The 21,328-nt window shown below is 37.2% G+C and overlaps 3 protein-coding genes across 3 annotated transcripts; 1 reads left to right on the forward strand and 2 right to left on the reverse strand.

Moving 5' to 3' along the window:
* Positions 1-408: 408 nt before the first annotated feature.
* On the forward strand, positions 409-4,089 carry LOC145787140 (uncharacterized). Its single transcript, XM_082598866.1, has 2 exons — positions 409-620; positions 3,536-4,089. Exons 1-2 carry the CDS (start codon positions 522-524, stop codon positions 3,941-3,943), a joined length of 507 nt encoding a protein of 168 aa, XP_082454992.1. The 5' UTR covers positions 409-521; the 3' UTR covers positions 3,944-4,089.
* A 301-nt stretch (positions 4,090-4,390) lies between these two features.
* LOC145787139 (uncharacterized) lies at positions 4,391-19,386 on the reverse strand. The gene is made up of 12 exons (XM_082598864.1): positions 19,224-19,386; positions 14,003-14,096; positions 11,582-11,699; positions 11,295-11,373; positions 9,618-9,694; positions 8,743-8,913; positions 8,090-8,244; positions 7,413-7,529; positions 7,072-7,158; positions 6,092-6,232; positions 5,292-5,435; positions 4,391-5,022 (listed from the first exon to the last, which is right to left on the reverse strand). The coding sequence occupies exons 1-12, from the start codon at positions 19,352-19,354 to the stop codon at positions 4,897-4,899; spliced, it is 1,440 nt and encodes a 479-aa protein (XP_082454990.1). The 5' UTR covers positions 19,355-19,386; the 3' UTR covers positions 4,391-4,896.
* An 8-nt stretch (positions 19,387-19,394) lies between these two features.
* On the reverse strand, positions 19,395-20,547 carry LOC145787141 (exosome complex component RRP40-like). Its single transcript, XM_082598867.1, has one exon. The coding sequence runs from the start codon at positions 20,487-20,489 to the stop codon at positions 19,767-19,769; it is 723 nt and encodes a 240-aa protein (XP_082454993.1). The 5' UTR covers positions 20,490-20,547; the 3' UTR covers positions 19,395-19,766.
* Positions 20,548-21,328: the final 781 nt, after the last annotated feature.

The following is a 21,328-nucleotide window of genomic DNA, read 5'->3' on the forward strand; positions in this document are numbered from 1 at the left end:
AGCCTGCTGGGGAACTCCCAAGCAACCTCTGTATCAGCAGAGAGAAGCTTCTTCATTGTTTTGGGGAGAGACAGGAACTTCAAAGGCGATAATGTGAAACATTACTTGATGTTGAAGTATAATACTGCAGAACCCTCTTAGTAATTTCGGGATATTTAAAGACACTCCATATTTATCTTTTGCAGTTTTTAACTGTTCGTTAGCTGTGGTGTCGTTGAGTCTCCCACATTTTTCTTTTATTTCATTAGAAAAAGAAGATATCCTTACCTAACGGTTTGATTTCTAATGTGCTTTGTATTTCGCATTTGGGTTGCAAACGCAGAAAGTGATTGGTCAAAATTAGGTCAAATTTTGTAAATTATAAAGTCAAAATTTCAAGTTTTTAGGTCAAAAAATTGGTTGCCCTAGTAATTAGAGCAAACAGAAAATGTCAGCGCTGTGGACGGAACCACCAAAAGAATGCCTATCCAGCCTACGGAGCGACCTGTCATGCATGTGGGGGACGAAATCACTGGAAAAACATGTGTAGAAAGAAGTCCCAACAGTCAATCCAGTCATGTCCAGCCCCGAAGCAAACATACCAGGGAAGAAGACCTTATGACAAGGAAAAATACCCAAAGGTTAGAAATAAGCAAAATGAGTTGTTCTTAGAAGAAACTACTCCCGTATTTCACCCACTTTGCATCAATGATTTAAAATCACATGTACATTGTACAGTAGCTGTTTCAAAAGAAGCATTTACCACCCTATGTATTCAACATTCACAGCCTAATGTTTTTGGTAAAATGCGAATAAAAGTTGATACCGGTGCTGGAGATAACACATTGCCAATGCAGACATTTAGGAAAATTATGATGAATGTTGAGATTGAGATGCAATGACATTGGCATAGCAACGATAGGTTAAAAGTAAAAATGCATTTCAATAATGATGTCATAATGAAAATTTTATATTAAAAATGAATTAAAAATGAACAAGGGAGTAGTAAAGAATTTAGGGAATTTAGAATTTAAAATGTAAAGTATTATAAAATTTAGAATGTAAAGAATTTAAAGAATTTAGGAAAATGTTTGGAAATTGTAGAGTAGACAGTATTGCAAACCCTGAACCTACTGCTCAGCTCACAGGATATTCCGGTAACAACATACCTTGTTTAGGCTCTATATACTTTTGAACCTTCAAAAGTTCTATGTAGTTGATGTTTTAGGCCCTATAATTGTTGGTCTCCCTACAAGTCAGTTGTTAGATCTAGTCAAACTTAATATTGATGAAACGGACATGAAGATTCCTTCACAAAGTCACATCATTAGAGCAACTCACCAAAGAATTTCCAGAATGCTTTGATGGGATTGGCTGTTTCAAGGATGAGGAAAACCTTTACTTAAAGTTTGGAGCAACCCCATTTACAGATGCTCCAAGAAAATGTGAAGCGTTTAGAACGAAAAGTGACTAAGTCACATTTTCACTCGAATTGAGTTAAGTACAAAAACGTATTGTTTTCATTGTCCTTTGTCACCAGACACAAAAATATTTTGGTATGAAGTTTGCTAGGTCATCATTTTCGAATACAGGTTTTGAGCGGAAAGGTCATTTTTTCTTCTAAAAGTAACTAAGTCAGTTCTGACCAATAGCGTCGAGTCATTTAACCACGTGACATGATTTTTATATTGCTTTTTGATCGGGTTTCATTTTAGAGGACATAAAGCAGAGTTGCCAGATGGCTTTTTTTAGGCCAAATTCAAAAAAACTGGCCTTTTTAAATTGCAGTTGGCTTAAAAAAATTGATGCAAATAAGGCCAGAAAATCTGGCCTTATTTGGCCCTTTTTATGGCTGCAAATTTTGACCGGTTAAAGAACCAATTTTATCAGAAACAGTTTTATTTTAATCATTTTTTTGAAAGGTTAAGGTATAGCCTATTCCCAAGTATTGAAAATGAGTAAGTATACAGTAAGTAAGACATACTGATGATAAATTAAAGTGATAATGGTTTCTAGTTTTTCTGCTACTACAGTAATTTTTTATTAAACAGATTATGCAAACGAGAGAGAGAAACCTTTTATTTTGTCTGCTGAGAAAAATAGTATACGGTACAAATATATTGTACCAAACGAACCGGTCATTATGCTCTGACAGTTAAATTATTTTTTGTTATGCTTGATCGTTAAATGGCATTTACAAAAAAATATTTTGATTAAGTTGTTAGCGTTTATTTAGTCTTATTTTATAATGAATTTGGCCTTACTATAGCTTGAGTATCTGGTAACCCTGATATAAAGTCATTGGCTGGTTACCGGTTATTTAGACTGGGACACTGCCTCTGGTTTAGGTAGGGTAGGTGAAGGATTGGGATCATTGGTAGTGTTAAAAACGGTACCGTTTTTATCAGCTTTTAATTGTAGATATTTGCAAATATGTGATCAAATACCGATAGTATTTATAGACCTACTGCTTTCGAATTAAATTCAGCAGTCCACAGGTCCAGTTTGCAAGAAGTTTAGCAGTGCAGACTTCAATATTCATGGGACATGATTACAGATTAAGCTATTCGATGGAGTGTTGGTGCCAGCAGATAACGAAATGAAGTACACTTAACCGAAGATTAAGTAGCCTATTAGATTGGACTATTATTTTTAGAACTTATTCTGTAAAGGTCCTAGCCTATCTACCAGTCTTCTTTACTTCTATACTACACTACCAATGAAGAGAAGAAGGTTTTGAAAGTGTACCCAATTATTATTATGTAGGCTAGTAGGCCTAACCCAATTATTATTCTACTGTACATTGCCAATGAAGGTGGGGAAGTCTCTGTACTTTACCTGTACTTCAGTGGTCATGTAGGTCACGCAGTAAATCTTGGAAGGCACAAAACAATACAAATGTTTGCTAACTTGCTTGTACAAAATGATAAAGTTTTTCAGATGACCAGGCAATTTTAGGAGTAGGGTGTCAAAAACTGCTGATAACTAAAAAAATATACCACATAAAAATGTCATTTTATTACTAAAACAAAGATGAATAATTTTTAGGAAAAGTCATAAAACTTTAGCTAATTTGAGCCAGTAACTTTTATGTAATCGATGAAAGTTTTAAGTATGGACGGAACCCATCCACCCGTTAGTCCGAATAGGGTTAAACAATGATATTGTTCAAGGGCAGTGCTATTTGCTTATTTGCTAAATTTTGTACAGTCGCTCTTTGCAAAAGTGCTTAAGTCCATCATTTGTGTTTAAAAGTGCCTAAGTCCCAATTTTGAAGAAAAGTGCATAAGTCCAAAAAAGAATATTATCAATATTTTTTGACAAGTTCAACTAAAAAATCAATTAATAGTGCAATCAGAACTAGGTTGGGGTTGTAGACACTGACATATGGTAAAAAGAAAAAAATCTTTTAAATCTTGATTTTACAATGCAATTGAAAACTGTATATGTCAATATCTCCTTAGTAGTATTTTGTGACCTAGTCACTTTTCGTTCTAAACGCTTCATGTGCTCTTTTAAATATTCGTGCTACCCCACTTGATAATGTTCTACCTAGTCCGCAGAGCTCATCTTCGGTCGTCCGATCCCTACAGCTTTGCCCAGCCATAGCACCTACGAAAAAGGGGAAATGTACCGGGACCAAATGACAAAATCGTCAGAAAAGCAAAAGGAGTATGCCGATAAGCGAACGAAACCATTGCCAATGCTTTATGAAGGTCAACCGGTCCGAGTCATCAATCGATCAAATGAATGGCAACCAGCACAAGTTGTCGCAAAGAGGGTGAGCGATCGTACCGAGTTGCTACAGAAAACGGCAACGAGATTGTGCGTAACCGCGTGCACCTTCGCGAACACTCCAGCAATGACGATCCTTCCTCCGAGCCAACACAGCTCCCGGCTAATGCAAGTCCACAGCCGACGTTCTCGCCACAGTCTAGAAAGACTCGCTCCGGGAGAATTGTAAAGTGAATTGCTATCTTATAATGATGTAACCTACTGTGATACAGAATTTTGTGTCGTGAATACAATTTTGAGGCAAAAATGAAAGATTATAATTAGGCTAAAAGCGAATAGCAGAAATTGTTATATTGCAAAACATGCAGTAGCCTACATGGCCTTAAAAGGGCACCATTGCCCCTCCATCCACAGAAAAATTGAGGGCAGGGGGCATCCGCCCCCACCCGCTTCCGGCGCCCCTGGGTGCACTGTAAGGGCGCAGGTATAACCGCTGCCATTCAAACATAATTTTCAGTCGATTTTTACCAAGTGCAACTGTATCTAATAGCAAGCCGATTAGATATGTATCGTGCGACTTCCACAATATGCCAATCATGCACAGTAGTTTAGAGATTTCAGACCAAGGGGATGTGAAAGCATACCGGTTTTTGATTTATCTACCACACTAGGAGGGTTGCTTGTTTCTAGTTTGTACTGTTTATAAGTAGGGAAGCTAATTTCAAAATAATTCAAGACTTCTTATTAAAAGCAAGATTGTAGCAAGGCGTAAAAAAATTGTCAACGGGAGAAATGACCCTTCTAATGTGGCCGGATAAGCGGGTTTCGAGTCCCATAATGAACGTCAGTAACAGTTGGTACAGAGACAAAGTTGAACATCGAAGATCTCAAAGGTGAAAAAACGGAGCTCAAAAAGATAACACTGGAGTGCTTTGCTCAAACACAGGAATATATACTTTCAAACATTGTTGCGATTGGAAATGCAATATCGACATTAGGTCATATGCGCGTTTTGAGAAATCTTGCAGGCCTACATTATTTTCTAGCAATTCAGTGTGGAGTCAGTAGACATAAACGGCAGTAATCAAAAAGGTTAAGTCGCTTGTCCAGCCAGTAAATTAGTCCCTTTTTACATTGATTCAAGGTTTGCAAATCTGATTTGCTGGGTGGAAAGTCTCTGACTTATTTACCATTAGTTCCCCAGTCATAGGATAAATGGATAAGGTTGTAGACCTTTGACTCTATCAAGGTTGTCAATTGCTGCTTCTTCGTGCCTTCGCTCATATGATTCCTCACCCATTTCAAAACCTGCATGAGTAAAAAAAGTAACTGTGACTGGTGGAACTGACTTACGTTAACTTTCTGATGACCGTCTTTACCTATCAGGCATATCGTTCTGAAAGATTAAATTATTTTGCCAGTGTTTGTTTTTTTTTTATCGATGATAATTTTTTGATCGGATTTTGATTATTATTTAAGAAATCAGCTTTTTCTATGTGAAATTGTGAAGCTTCTCCTAACGAGTTAAAATGCTTTCACTGTGTTATGTTGGTTTGGCTTTCAAGACAGACGATCACCTCGTACGGGGTTGCGCCGAAATCCTCCTTATACCACTTGAATATCATGCTCAACCCGATCAAGTTGTCCTCAGCATCAATACAGCATCCGTCATCGCTCTCCAAAAAGGATGCAGCTGAAAGTTTGAGCTCCTCCATGATATCCTTAAACAGATGAGGACCTTACAACCATCTTCACAAAGATGTTTATAAAGTTTTATTTTCCAATTAAAATTTGCATGATCATTCATTGCTCGTGACATCAATTTAAAAGTAGGATCTGAACTTAAAGCAAACGAAAAAACAAAACGCAATAAAAATACGTCAGAAAAAAAAACAATGGCTTGTGAGCAATTGTAGGAAATAAAACTAAAAGTAGTTTATTGTGAATCGCCCCGATAGCTCAGTTGGTTAGCGCATCACTTCTGGAACGAAGAAGCTTAAAGATCAAGCGGCGCTGGTTCGACTCTCTGGGTGTGCGCTTGAGCAACGCACGTTAAGGACTGCTCTCCATTCAGCGGCATCTAATGGATGGAATAATTCCCCGGCAACAAGACTTCAACAACAATCGGATACTTCACTCTGTCAATCTCGGTGACCGGGCCTGCGTCAGTGATTCAAAGCCAGCTACAAATATGTGAAACTGCCAGGATTAAGCTCTGCAAGAAGCTTTTCCAGTCCGAGGATAAAGATTCAATCAATCAATCAATTTAATTACTTTGCCACAAAGAGCAAACGTTTGATTTGCTTTAAAACAAGAATTTTACAGTATAAGTGCTATAAACAAGAATTCTATAAGTGTAATTCTCAATATAAATTACTTTTGCTGAGTACGTCTTTATTGGAGGACAGCTCTTTGCTCCGCATACAAGAGCCATGTGGATGAGAGGCTCATGAGGAGAGAGGATATATTTTATCCTCGGGTCTGATTTCGAGAAAGGTTTCGTTAGCATTCCTACACCCTGAAACAATCAACAAAGAAACAACGTAATGTTACGCAATTAATACGTTTTGCAATAAATCTTCAGAAAACGTGAATGACCACTTTATGTAATTGCATAACTTGTCTTCCAGCAACAGTTCAACGAAATGTGCGCACCAAAACTTTTGATTCGCGTGGAAAAATTATCCGGTTAAAATAATGTCAAACAAAGCTGGAAACTTGAAGTGCACAATTGCACGTAGTAAGAGTTATGGAAGCACACAAAACATATACTTCTCTGTGCTGTAACGTATAATCTACCCTACGGGTTAAATATTTCATGAAGTGATTCGTGCAAAGTTTTTAGTCCTTTGTGTTTTGGGGCTACTTAAACCAATAGGTCGGATTTCTTTACATGCAAGGGAAAATGTACATGCGGGGGGGGGGGGGGGGGATGTTAAACCCTTTGCAATGAGCTGCTTCGGAAGCTTGAAGTGAACTTGGTTTATTTAGAGAATTTTTACGTTCGACGGTATTTCAGAGACTTCAAATCAAGTTTTGTTTTAGATTAGTTTTTGATTTTATTGTAGACTGGTTCTTAAAATTGGGTTACGTAATTCTTAAGATTAGTTTCGAAAAGGCCAGCTCTCAACTATGAGCAATACTAATACATGACCAATTGACCATAGTGAGCATAACAGCAGTGAAATGTGGCAAGAATGGAAGTAGAAAAGAATTGTTTCAATCATTATGACGTCACGAACGACATGTAGCCTATGATTTAAACCACAAGAAGATAGCTCCTGCGAGAACTATGCCACCAATGTAACAGCTTCCACTCTGGAAGTAAACGTCTTCATTGCAAAGTCTCATACTCGCCTGTCTGTTTGAGCGGAGAACTCCGTTTTCAATGTCTTGCAGAGAATACGAATGGCCGCCAATGATATACTTTGCATTGTTGAAGAACTGGAACATACATACATTTAAAACAGGATTTTGTTAAAATTGTATTTTTTTGCTTATTAGCCAACAGAACACAATAAACTGAACAGTCAAAGGAATCTGCAGAATGTCTCTGTATTTAAAATTTAGACACAAGCAAGCGTGGCCAGAACATAGCAAACCAAGATCACGGTATTTTAAGGCGCCAATCTAGGATTCTAGGCCTTCGGTAAGAATTTAGTGCCCAACAAACCAAATCAGTCAAGTAACTCTGGTACCTTGTAGCGCTGGAATGTTGATTTTGGAAAGCCAAGTTTAATATTTCCATGGACCACCAATGCGTTGTAGATGTTGATGAAAAACGCCAACTTTTCTTCACGGGATAAGTTCTCCAACTTAAAATACAAAAATCTAAGAACCAATGACTTTTTAGAAAAACTGCAATTTTCATCTGTTTAGTTACAGCAATGCAGTTACAATTAAAAATGGAGTATTAAGAATCACACCCGCAGACGAAGATCATTTCAAAGAGAAGTAGCTCAGACATGGAAACTCGGATTATACCGGCCTCCGGTCATTATTGTAGGTTCACAAGTTGGCGAGGACTGTCTATATTGGTCGCTATGCTTCTGTAGAATAAGGAGGTTTGGCAAGTGCCACTTGAACTTTACATATGCAAACAAGGAGAAAATTTTAATTTTGTACAACAGATAGATTATCGTGGAAAATTTTTCTATTCATGTCTAAGTTTAGTTCCTTGCTTCACACTCATTAGCAGACAGCAAAATCCCTTATTTTTCATTGATTCAATGTCTGCAGACGTGGAATCAATGTAAAAATAATGGATTTTGTTGTTTAAGTTTGTACTCAGACAGCACTTAACGGTTAGGTAATGCTCAATGAACACTAAACGATTCAGAGGTCTGGTGACACTTCAATAAAATCATGTCGTCACCTCTACTCGTTGAAGCTGAGCGGTCAATTCCACATAGCTTTCGAATTCGTTGCTTTTCCCAAGACCAGTGTAGTCCACAGATTTCCCGTCAGATGACAGGTACTTACCGTACAACTGTAAGATGCTTTTTCGTAGCAAAGTGGATACTTCCGAAGCTGCAGATGACAAAAAGCGAAAAGTTTTGCCTAAATTTAGCTTCTTGCTATCCCAAACGGCAAATCAGCCATTTTTTACGTTGATTCAAACGTCTACTGACGTTGAATCAATGTAAAAAATGGTTAATTTGCTCATTTTGTTTAACAAATGCATGTTATGACTAAAAGTACGAGATACATGAATGCCATGATTTGATCTTTTTAATTTTAATTATAATTTTTTTTAAAGAAAATACAAGATTTTAAAAATGTTAAACCAACTTTTAAATATCCAATGCAACAGCGCAGCTCAGGCGCCCAATAGTCTTGACTAAAAATACAGAATATTAAAACAGCCTATGAGTTGTTGCACGTAGTCACTAAACGTAGACCTTTTAATGCCAGCTGTGCTTGTACATAATTTATTGAATTTCGGTGGAGAGTTTGTCTTGTTGTATCAGAAGTACACGAAGCCGAGTAACGTAATCAGATGCAAATAATTTATTTGCAAGAATCCACCTGTAGTGACAGATCTGTAAGCAGGCAAGCCGGCGTTAAGTGCCTTTGACGGTATGTCTTGCAGGAGGCGGTAAAGAGTCTTATCATCTTTGATGGGTTGATCGCCTTTCAACGAAACGGCGAATTTCTTGTCAATCAGCAGCTGGGCTCGGGCGGTCGCTTCTGTTCTGTCTTGAAGTGAACATAATATGTGCATTTTTGACAAATCGGTTCTTGACGGTGGGATTCAATGAATTAATTAGATGTCGCACAAGCAATGCAGGTTACAACCGAATGTGAATTAAAAGCTAAATGACTCTGAATACACTTCAAAATAGTGGTGACAAAAAGAGATTATACTTTAATCACCGACCAAAAAATACAAGTTCGAATCTACTGTACATACACCGAGACCCATTAATCCGAATAACATCGAGTACATATTTTGAGAAAGGTCGGCTTAGCGAGGTTATGTGTCTAACATCGAAAAAAAGCTGAAAGCTTTTAAAGCCAATTTGTGTTCGATAATGTCAATCTATGCAATCGATGTTCTGATAAATAAGGTATAAAGCACGGCACTTTCAAAGGCACAAAACCAACAAGACACAGCGATGAGTACCGGGTAAAGGTTGCTAACTCACTGTCGCTTAGGGCGGGTGACGAGATACTGCGGCATAATTTTTTTCCTACGGGTGCAAGCAGAAATATACATAATTACATATGGATAGTTTACTGTCCTAGGATGTTGCAATTAGATTTAGTCTTGTCATTGATTAACCGGCCATCGAAATTAAAATGCAGCAGTACAACACTTTTCCTCGCAATAACACGATAATTATACGGACGTCAAATCAATGTCAAAAGTGGTAATTCTTTAGCTCGGCGTATGGACCAACCTGTGCCATCCTTATGAGCGACGTATGTTATGACGTCTTCTCCAGTGAAAGTATCCGGATTTGAATGAAACAGTTGTCTGGAAATTCATTAGTCGTATTAATAAACGTATAAATGAAAACTAATAAGCAAATGCAATAAGCAAGTGAAGACGCCATTGATTAAACATCTTTAAGCCAATCTTGTTGCTGTGTCGATGCTTTGTGTTGGGTGCGCAGCGCGTATGATATACATGCGTACACGCATGTTATACAGTTTGTAACTACTAGGAGGGAAAAAAGAACATTTTAACAGAACTAAAACAAAGCTAATCTAAAAGCTGGCGATTAAATGCTAAGGAGCAATGGTGTTTCAATAAACATGAAAAAAATAAATCGACAATTGATGTTGAAGATCTAACCACGCAGACAGCAAATTAACCTTTTTTTACAATTCAACGTCTGCAGACGTTGAATCATTGTAAAAATTGTTGATTTGCTGTATGGGCATAAGCTTGCAGATCTAGGGTACGAATAAAAAACAGGCTGAATTATAGCTGCCAAAAGACGGAATGGCCCGATTCGGTGAGTCCGATTTGGTGAGTCCGATTCGGTGAGAGCCTTTTTCGGTGAGAGCCTTTTTCGGTGAGAGCCCTATTCGGTGAGTTTTTTTTTTTAAATTATTGCGCGCCGTAGCCTAATTATCATTGCCGTTATAGGGTTAGGGGATAGGGGTTAGGGGATAGGGGTTAGGGGGTTGGGGGTTTTTGGGGTTGGGGGTTAGGGGGTTTTTGGGGTTGGGGGTTTTTGGGGTTAGGGGGTATGGGGGTTGGGGGGTTTTTGGGGTTGGGGTTTGCGGTTTTGGGGTTGGGGGTTTTTGGGGTTGGAGGTTTTTGGAGTTGGGATTTTTTGGGGGTTTGAGGGTTGAGGTTTGCGGTTTTGGGGTTTTTGGGGTTTGGAGGGTTTTTTTTTTTTTGGGGGGTTTTGGGGTTTTTTGGGGGTTTGGGGTTTTGGGGTTTTTTGGGGGTTTGGGGTTTTTTGGGGGTTTGAGTTTTTTTGAGGGGTTGGGGTTTTTTGGGGGTTTGGGGTTTTTTTTTGGGGGTTTGGGTTTTTGGGTTAGGGGTTAGGGGGTTTGGGGTTAAGGGTTTTAATTAGGCTACGGTACCCGATAATTTTCAAAAAAAAATTCAAAAAAATCACCGAATAGGGCTCTCACCGAAAAAGGCTCTCACCGAATCGGACTCACCGAATCGGACTCACCGAATAGTAGCAGACCCGCCAAAAGATACGGCCTGATTTGTCACATTTTGCACAAATTTCCAGATTTTGCCAAGTTTCGGCGACTGTTCAAAGCAATTTTTCTAAAAATTATATTTTTTCGCCTTCTTTACTGTTTTTGCCCAGATGACACAATATGTTTTAACATCATCAGATATTGAAAAACAAAGACAATTTGGTTTCGAAGATTTTAGTAAGACTGTTTATTTTTCAGTGACAGTTTGATTGAGCGTTTCTCAACTTATTTTACTCATTTGCTACTGCTTCCCCAAGGCAACAAAAAGCTTTTATATCATTAGTAGACTCAAAAAGTAAAAACATCTCAGAAAATGTAAGTCGAACATTAGCAGTAGCGGTAACCAAAATCTGGAAAATGTGACAAATCAGGCCGCATCTCCAGGTGACCATGGCTGAACCACTAACCGATGATTTACGATGATTCCACTTTTTGCTTTCAAATCTTGTACAAACGTCGCCAGTTCGTCCATTTTCTCCCAAGCGCCTGTAGCAAAACGAGAAAAAAATATCACATGTCATGTCATGAGACAAAACCAAAATAAATTTACGACGAACTGAAATAATGGAACTGTGCTCTGTGCAGCTAGTTTTTCCATCAAGTAAAGTTTTGGAAAAATTGATTTATAAAAAACTTTTATAACCCATGCCTCGACAATGCAAAATGCCTCAACACACAAACAGGAAGAACATACCATTGTCATGGTCTTTGTTACTTTCGGCAGCTCCATTAGACTGAAGTGGCTCAGGTGCATTGTCTGGAGCAGCATTTTCGGAAACATATTTGATCAATTCTGATAATTCGTCCTCGCTCTAAAAATGAAGTCCTAGAGATGTGAATCGTTTTTTTGTGCTCGTTTTTTTGAAACCAAAATAAAAACCGATTGCCTTTTTTTTGCACCAACAATCTGTTTAAAATTTAAATGTTGGAACAAAATTTGTACTTTTACTTCTTTGAAATATTTGTTTTTTAAAAATAATCAAGACATCGGTAAGTTACCAAAATAAAACTTTGCCACTAAACTTTTCATTAAAATCTTCTTTTGACTTCACCAATGATCCGAAAAGATGCGTAGTGTGATAAAATAATCAAAAAAAGTAAAATGTATCACACTATAATTGGCAAATTCACGTTTATTACATTTAAATTGAAAAAACTTAAATTTGTCGATTTAGTGTGGCAGTGTCTACTTTTTTATTAATAAGTTAACCTTTAACCTGTATCAGTCGACTAGACTGTAGATTCAGCCAATAGACTTTAAACAACATCGTAATACTCCTTATAATACTCATCATAATAGGCTTATATGGAATGAAGAAAATAACAGGAATAAAAAAAAAATAAACAAACTAATAAAAAAGATTAAAACAAACAACAAAGGAGATTGACATGGTCACCGCTGGGATCGAACAGTCCTCATCCTCATCATTGGTAGCACTTGAAGTTGGGTGGTTCACTGGTGCCATATGCTGAGCATGCGACCACACTTCTGACTTACAGAACTTAAAAACTGTAGCAAACTAATTCATAATAAGTAGGGCAACCAATTTTTTGACCTAAAAACTTGAAATTTTGACTTTATAATTTACAAATTTTGACCTAATTTTGACCAATAGCTTTCTGCGTTTGCAACCCAAATGCGAAATACAAAGCATATTAGAAATCAAACCGTTAGGTAAGGATATTTTCTTTTCTAATGAAATATGAGAAAAATGTGGAAGACTCAAGGACACCACATCTATCGAACAGCGAACAGGTATAAAGAAAGTCACTCGAAAAACTGCAAAAGATAAATATGGAGTGTCTTTAAATATCCCGAAATTACTGAGAGGGTTTTGCACTATTATACTTCAACATCAACTAATGTTTCACATTATCGCCTTTGAAGTACCTGTCTCTCGCCAAAATTTTTCCTAAAGTAGAGAAATAGGCTACAGAAGTTGCTTGGGAGTTCCTCAGTAGGCTATAAAAATGTAGTGAAATATCATCTTGTCCCATTTTCACAATGCACTTGATGTCATTCCTTGAGATTCTTGCTTGAATATATTTTCCAATTCGGCAGTCATCAACACCAAAGTTAAGGGACCTCATTTTCTGGTAAGCTTCTTGAATGGTGTATCGGCTGTCTTCCATCTTCTGAATTGAATCGAACAGTGCGCTGTACTGCTCCTCTATTTCTACAAGGTGAGTAGCTAAGTTGGGAGCTTTTACAGCATCTTAAGCACGCCGCAGCAAGACACCACCATCATGGAAGTCTTCCGCAATATTCCTTACTTCTGGTAGACTTCTTGAATAATAGTAAGCAGCTTTCAACCAAGTAACCCATCTAGTTACATTTGGCTGTGGAGGTTGGCCAATGGAAGTAAAACTAGCTCTTCTTGACCTGTTTTTAATGGTCACTGCTTTAACCCTGGCAACCAACTGATCAACAGCAGGGTAGTTGGATAATATTTAATCGTCAGTAGCGGGCGAAACAAGATTATTACCTCAGAAATTGCAACAAATCGATTATTACGTCAGAATAGCAACAAAAAATCAGTATCTGTGTAGCTTTTAATAAAATATCAATAGAGAGAAAAAAAACTACATTAAAAGAAAATTTTGACCTAACCATGAATTTTGACTTTTTTTTTACTTAATAACTTTGAAACTTCTCTTCGTGTCAGCCTGAAATTTAGTTTGTGGACGTTTTATGAACTTTGAGCAAGGCAGAAAAATTTTGACTTTATTGACTTTTGGTTGCCCTAATAATAAGTCATTGAGCAGCTTTAATTCAACACTTTCTTTTGCAGTTCTTTGTTATGATAAATGAAAACAGTTGTTACTTAAAAAAATGCATGAAACGATTGGGGATATAGTATAAAAAATAAAAATAAAATGAATAAAAAACAAAACAAAAAAACGTACAAAAAAACAATTAAAAAAAACGTTTTTAACCATATATATACCAATTATACCATGTTAAAATCAACTCACAAATACATAGCAGATACAGAAAAGATCTGTAAATATTATTATAAAATCTGACCAATGCATTTCATACGTGGCTGGTTTCATACAGCGCTTGCACAGGCTTCAAATGTAAGTAGGTTTCCAACCCTAATAGCACACATACCAATGCTTGAAAATCATCATTTCCTCCAACATGCTTTTCATTAAAAAATATTTGTGGGACAGTGAGTCTGTTTGTCAGCTTGTTCATTACAGCTCTGTAGATGAAAATTGGTATGAAGTACAATGCCAAATACTGTAGTATCTTAACTGAGCATACACATGATCTCAGAGTACAAGAGTTAATATAATACAAACATATTATATACAAACTAAAAGTTATATTCTAGAAAAACAACACATAAAAAATAAAGTTTTTATAATATTGAAGTGTGATATAGTTTACTAAATATTTCATGAGGTTGATACAGTTGATACATACATACAGTTGATACATACAGTTGATACCCTGCGCATTGCCACCATCGCGCTAGTTCACGCTCCAGCAGAATACTGTGCACCTGTCTGGAGCCGCAGTGCCCACTGCCATCAAATCGACACTGCCATAAACGACGCCTTGCGTATCGTGACAGGATGCCTGCGACCTACACCATCGGAAAATCTCCCTGTCCTTGCAGGCATCCAACCAGCTGAGCTTCGTCGCGAAGAAGCCATCCTGTCTCTCTCTCGTCGCGCTACGAACCCCAACCACTTGCTCTACTCAAGTCTCTACGAGTCTGTGAACGACAAACCTCAGCGACTGAAATCGAGACACCCATTTGTACGTGCCGCACAACTCCTGATGAAAAGTGCTGAAGACCAATCCATCAGTGCGGCTACGTGGGCGGATCACCAATGGAGCTCGGAGTGGAAGAAGAACTCCTCAAGACTCCAAAGTTTCATCTCCGATACCAGCCACCATCCAACCGGAATGCATTTGCCAAGGAAGGCCTGGGTGCGGCTCAACCGCCTGCGTACTGGCGTCGGACTATTTCGCTTCAACATGCACAAATGGGGGATGGCTCCATCCGCGATCTGTGAGTGTGGCATGGAGGAACAAACCGTAGACCACACCATCTGTAACTGCGCCATCTACCATGCGCCAAATGGTGTGCGTGGTCTGCGTGAATTGGATGACGAATCAATTCAATGGCTGCTCGACACCTGCCCAAACATCTAGACCGCGTCGCCGCCACTGCCCAAGGGTGGTAAAAGGCAGAGCCCCTCGACCCTTGAAGTGGCGAAGAACAAGGTTCAAACGAAGAAGAAGAAGGTAATATCCAGTAGAAATTGAGCCTTTAAAGGGATACATACTAAAGGAAAAACCTGACTCGGCGATTTTCCACGTTCTTTGTGTTTAACATGCTACCATAAAACGATATCAATAAAATTTGGCCCCATTGCGGTCTGATCAGCATTCCGCGCGTGCTTTTGTTAGAGTTTTCAAAACGGGAATGGGCGTGAGCAGCGAAGCATGCGACTGTACAGTCTACGTTATTATAGACTAGTAATCAACTGATCGCGCAATAGTTGTTACTGCGGGCGATTTAACTGTAGGCTATGTATGTATGTACATCAAAACATCAGATTTCAACATCAAAACATCACACAGTTTGCTCAAAACATCAGATATGGTAACGTGGCTTTTGTTATTGCTGTCGATAGTGACGTATTCTCGAGCAGTTTTCCACTTTTTGGTCATTTTAAAAAAATAAAAAATAAATGAAACATTGGACTTTGCCAGTGCCATTGAAAACAAATTTTATTCGGTAATTTTTTTTGAAATGTATTATATTCTTGAATGTTTAGTTTACGCATTTTAATGCTTAATTCCCATTTCAAAATTTCATTTAGTAGGCCTTTAAACCATATGCATCTGCAACCAAGAAGCAAACATGTACGGTAGCCTATGCCATTTGTAAAGTATTAAAAGCTATGCTATTATTTTGTTGATATTTTGTAAGATTTAAATTTTAAAATGGTACTGTCTGTTGGCGGAATGGCCCGTTTCGGCGAGTCCGATTCGGCTAATCCGATTCGGCTAGTCCGATTCAGCGAGTTCCCTATTCGGCGAGAGCCTTTTTCGGCGAGTGCCCTTTTCGGCGAGTTTTTGAAATTTTATTTTTGAAAGGGAATTATCGGGTACCGTAGCCTAACTGTTTTCACATCGTTTTAATGTCGCTGAACATGCAGAAAGGAATTAAAATAAAATGTTTGAACTATTAAATTAAAATTCGTCATGTCAGATCAGTTGTTTTTATTTCTGACCATCATATGAAAAACAATACACGTCAACATAGCAAAGGTAGAAGCGACAAAACGCGAACGCTGAAACGTGCTTGAATTCGTCATGTCCGTTCAGTTGTTTTTAAGTTAGAAGCGACAAAACGCGAACGTTAAAACGTGCTTGTGACCGAAGTAAGTTATTGAGTTGAAAGAAATTTGGCATGGTCGCAACACCTTCAGAAAAATTTAAGATGTGAAGGGAAAATAGAAAAAAAGAAAATGTTACAAAAAAAAAAATCATGTTTATATCTATAAGTTAGTACTTTTGAATAGTTAAAATGATTAGTTTGGATCAACAAATGTGTGGCCTACAGCTTGGATTGAAAGGAAATTATCGGGTACTGTAGCCTAGTTATCCCTACCAGCAAAAATTTGTTCCAAGAACCCAGTTAGCCTAACAGTTCATTTTTGCATTGTAGTAACAGAATGAAAAGGCTAACCAAATGTGTGGCCTATCGTTTTAACGTCGCTAAATGTTGAAATCGTGTAGAATAGAGAACTTTGATGACTAGGATACGTTGCAAGCCTTAAAGCAGCCGGCGGCCATCGCCGCTAAGTAGTGCTTGAATGACCGCCTGTGCTACCTCCTCCGTCGGCCAAGTTTGGCCTCCGGTTTCTTCTAGCCAATTATTTAATTTCGCAATAGAAAGATCGTGGATTAAATGTCGAAAATATGTAGTATCAAAGAGTGACGCAGAATTAGGTCAGCGCATCATAGTCACTACTGTTGTATTGAATATATCCAGCTGCGATCACCAGCGCTGTAAGTCTTGTTTGCAATTCCCGATGTTTATTTTAACGAAGTGTTAATTTACATCGGCTGGCAATATTGTCGTTTTTATATCGATTCAATGTTGTCGGATATTAAATCGTTGTTAAAAAGGAGAACTAGGTTAGTTGACATCCGTGGGTAAAACACGTGTCTTCATAGTTGAGAACGCTGTGGGTTAGTGACTTCACACCCTCAATGGTAACATCATAACGGAATAAATGGTCAGGTTTTATGAAAGGCGGTATGCAGTTAAAACAATTTACTGAGCTGCGAGCAGTTAAAACAATTTAGGGTCGTTAGATGGTCCCACAATACCAGATTACAATCCTGATAAAGCATTTAATGCGTGGCACAACGATTCTATTGCAGGATGCCGCCCAGACTTCAACAACGCTAAGTGATCATTTTAACATTGTTGCAAGTTTAATGCTATTTACTTGTGCTATCGTTATTGTATTTTGGCCTCCAAGCACGCAGATTTGGCCGCCGAGAAGGAGCTCTCGGTAGGCCACGATGGCTGCCGAAAAAACAAACACGAGTTTTAAGGCCTGCGTTGAAACTGAGAAACATTCACAGAACCCCTTCGATAGGCTACGTTGCATTTTTAAGATTATGCATTTTTAAGATACATAATGTATTCAGACGTTGAATCAATGTACAAATGAACTGTTAGGCTAAATGGGTTCTTGGAACAAATCGAAGGGCTTCTGTGAATGTTTCCCAGTTTCAACGTATCCTAGTCAGCAAAGTTATCTTTTCTAGACGATTTCAACGTTTAGCGACGTTAAAACGATGTAAAAACGGCAATTTCTGCTGGTTGGGATAACCAGGCTACGGTACCCGATAATTTCCTTTCAATCCAAGCTGTAGGCCACACATTTGTTGATCCAAACTAATCATTTTAACTATTCAAAAGTACTAACTTATAGACATTAAACATGATTTTTTTTTGTAACATTGTCTTTTTTTTATTTTCCGTTCATTTCTTAAATTTTTCTGAAGGTGTTGCGACCATGCCAAATTTCTTTCAACTCAATAACTTACTTCGGTCACAAGCACATTTTAACGTTCGCGTTTTGTCGCTTCTACCTTTGCTATGTTGACGTGTATTGTTTTTCATATGATGGTCAGAAATAAAAACAACTCAACTGAACTGACATAACGAATTTTAATTTAATAGTTCAAACATTTTATTTTTATTCCTTTCTGCACGATATCAACGTTTAACGATGTAAAAATGGCAATTATAATTAGGTAGGCTACGGTACCCGATAATTCCCTTTAAAAATAAAATTTCAAAAACTCGCCGAGAAGGGCACTCGCCGAAAAAGGCTCTCGCCGAATAAGGAACTCGCCGAATCGGATTAGCCGAATTGGACTCGCCGAATCGGATTCGCCGAATAGTAGCAGACCCGTCTGTTGGAGTGCATGTCTTAAAATTAGAACCATCACAAAGATGAATTGTGAATAATGTTCTGGATCCAGTGGATGTATTGTATATATATACTATATACGGCAGTGCTCTTCAACCTTTTTGTCAACACGAAATCCCTCATGTACTTTCGCCTTTGTCACGGAACCCCACTAACAAAAATTTAGAAATTACAAATTGCTTGGTCAAAAAATTAAATATTTCGTTATTACACTGGTACACTTCAAAAAATAATTAGACGTTTCAAAACATAAACAGTTATTATAAAAGCTATAAAGTCAGACATTTAATGACTCTGTAGTTGTTGCTTTTCTTTTACAATTTTCTTAAATTGAGGCTCAACGTTGCTTAATACAATTCTCATACACATATCGACACCCTTCAAGCAACTTCTGTTTTTGTTTTTAATAATGGTTAAAGCAGAAAATGCTGTTTCACACAAATATGTATTTGGAAATTGACACAGAAGTGATCTAAAGAAATTGGAATAACGCATCAAAATGCTGAAGCAAGAAATCAATTTCCCTAAATAAACGAGGAACCCTCACGGAACCCTTAAAATTCACTGAACCCCACTTCACTGCACTGGTATACAACATATTAGAAAAATCAAAAAAATGAAATATCTTTTGACAGGTGTCAAACCCACAACAATGCTTGATATGAATGACTCATTAGCCTACATATTTTGTAATAAAGATGATCTAGCAGCTAGCTGATCGAAATCGATTTTTAGCTGTTCATGATTAATCTAGCTAATCTGAAAATGAATTCATGCATAATTGCATATTGCATAGTACAAAAATATGTCATCAATAAAAAAAACGCCAATATTCAAAGTAAACCACTTCTCACCTTTGATCGGGGTGATCATCAAGGTTAATGTCATTGTATGGTAGATTTAGTGATTCCAACTTTGATTTTGCAGCTTTACAATGCGGACATCCAGTGATTGAAAATATCACTATTCTGCCTTTTAATTCCATGATTAGAACATAACTTGTGGAAAAAACTTAAAATTTAACCCTAAAAAGTTAAGAAATTCATTGTAATTTCAAAATTGATAAATTTGCCAAGTAATCCAGAATTATTCTACAAGCATGCATGACAGTGTCAACGATTTGCGGCAGTAGTTCAAGCTATTTTGTTAAAAGCATATGACTTGTTGCGTGATGACAAGACAATTTATGGTCAGAACAAAAAAGAAGAATAATTCTTATGTTTATTTCGGTGTTTCGTAATAATGAGTTATGTTTGAATACAATACCATTTGGCAAAACAAAATCCAAAAGCTGTTTTTAATATTAAAAAACATAAAATTTGAGTTTTACAGTAAAAATACAAACTATAATACGATAATACAGTAGCAGCAGTTTGGAAACAATTGAGTTACAAACATTAAAAAACACTATTGATGGAATCTAACATTTCTTGATTAGTCATAAATTCTGATGCTGTTATCATGTTCATTATTGCGATTAAAAGCTTTATAGATCGACAAAACAATGCAATTTTTCCATTTAATCCAACCACAATTTCAAATGCATGACGAGAACCTAACTCTGGAAGTATAACACAGTTAGATGATAGCAGTTTTCTTCCTAAGTTTAGTGAAACAGTGAAAAGAAATCCATCCTCTGTTAAAACTCCCATTCCATTAGCTTTGTTATTGGATGGATCAACACAACTTATTTCGGGCTCCATATCTTTATTCGCGGCTATGACTTTCGCAAATATAACATCACCAATTGAAACATTAGGTCTGTTTCTTTTGGAAGCTCCTTCAAAGGAGAGATAGCTGAGAACTGCTTGATCACTAGAACCAATGTCAACCTTGTAAAAGTCCCCTTGCCGAGCAGTTACAACTCCAATAACATTTTCACCTCTACAAGGTACATATCGTTTTTGGTGACAATCAACCCAATAAGTATCTGGATTTTTATGTCTTAAAATACCAGACTTGGTTACAGTGACGTCAAGTTTTTTATTGTACTGTAGTCCAGGACCCAACTTTACTTGCTGTTTTTTATTCAAATTTTCAATTTTAGACGTGATAATGTCTCCAGGAATAACAACTTTGCCATCAATTCCTTCAGTTTCGATTGTTTCTTGTGCATTCATGTTTTAATTATTACAACAATATGAAACAAAACCAGCTTCACTAATGGTCAGATTTTGTAAGCCTAAATAGAAATAAGGTTTACTTTAAGCTCTGCAATCATGAAATTGGTAAAGTTAGGTAGTGGTATAGTCTATGTGCGTAATGCATTATGTGCGACCATTTTTTTCAAGGTGTTCTGAAAATCATACTTTTTAACTTGAACACAGTCGTAAATACACACATCGACCCTAGTTGTTGTAATGTGATCAAGCAAAGTTAATTATTACATTGAGCAGCAACATAGACCAAATAAGAATCATCAAAAATGTAAACCTGCCTTGCTACGGATTCTTATTTCAAAGAACACACATAGACATTTAAAATTAAACCAAATTTATTTTATTTCAATAAGAAAAATGTCTTGGATTTACTTAGAAATATCCTACAGATTTACAATTGAAGGTTAGGATTATAGTACCGGTAACATCAATAGTTTAAACATACTACACAGTATTATACTTACGGTATTCACATGAAAAACTTCACGTGAACCAGTAATAAAACATCAAATGTGTTTAAAACACCACTGTTCCCTCATCAGGAGTAGCCTAGTAATGATAACAATTGCTTGTAGGTTTAAACAGCCCACGTCCAATGGTCGGCGACATTTCTCCTGTATTTCTATCTCGTTAAATCATCTAGGCCTACCAATTCCATGAGGTTACACCTTACTCACTTTAATTCACAAGTTACACCTCATCTATTGCAATTCATGTGACCTGTCCTTCTTAATTCTTATCATTCTTGTATGAGTTTCTACCAACTATTATTGTAGATTGACTTTAAGGTGATAAGACCG

Source organism: Aplidium turbinatum, chromosome 18, assembly GCF_918807975.1.
Source record: "Aplidium turbinatum chromosome 18, kaAplTurb1.1, whole genome shotgun sequence".
NCBI classification, from domain to species: domain Eukaryota; kingdom Metazoa; phylum Chordata; class Ascidiacea; order Aplousobranchia; family Polyclinidae; genus Aplidium; species Aplidium turbinatum.

Coding starts and splice junctions, on each gene's coding strand:
- LOC145787140 (XM_082598866.1), top strand. CDS start 522: ATGTGTAGAAAGAAGTCCCAACAGTCAATCCAGTCATGTCCAGCCCCG. Junction 621..3,535: donor ACAAGGAAAAATACCCAAAG/GTTAGAAATAAG, acceptor TGTTCTACCTAG/TCCGCAGAGCTCATCTTCGG.
- LOC145787139 (XM_082598864.1), bottom strand. CDS start 19,354: ATGGAATTAAAAGGCAGAATAGTGATATTTTCAATCACTGGATGTCCG. Junction 9,695..11,294: donor GGAATCATCGTAAATCATCG/GTTAGTGGTTCA, acceptor ATGAATTTCCAG/ACAACTGTTTCATTCAAATC. Junction 5,436..6,091: donor TAAAGACGTACTCAGCAAAA/GTAATTTATATT, acceptor CATCTGTTTAAG/GATATCATGGAGGAGCTCAA.
- LOC145787141 (XM_082598867.1), bottom strand. CDS start 20,489: ATGAATGCACAAGAAACAATCGAAACTGAAGGAATTGATGGCAAAGTT.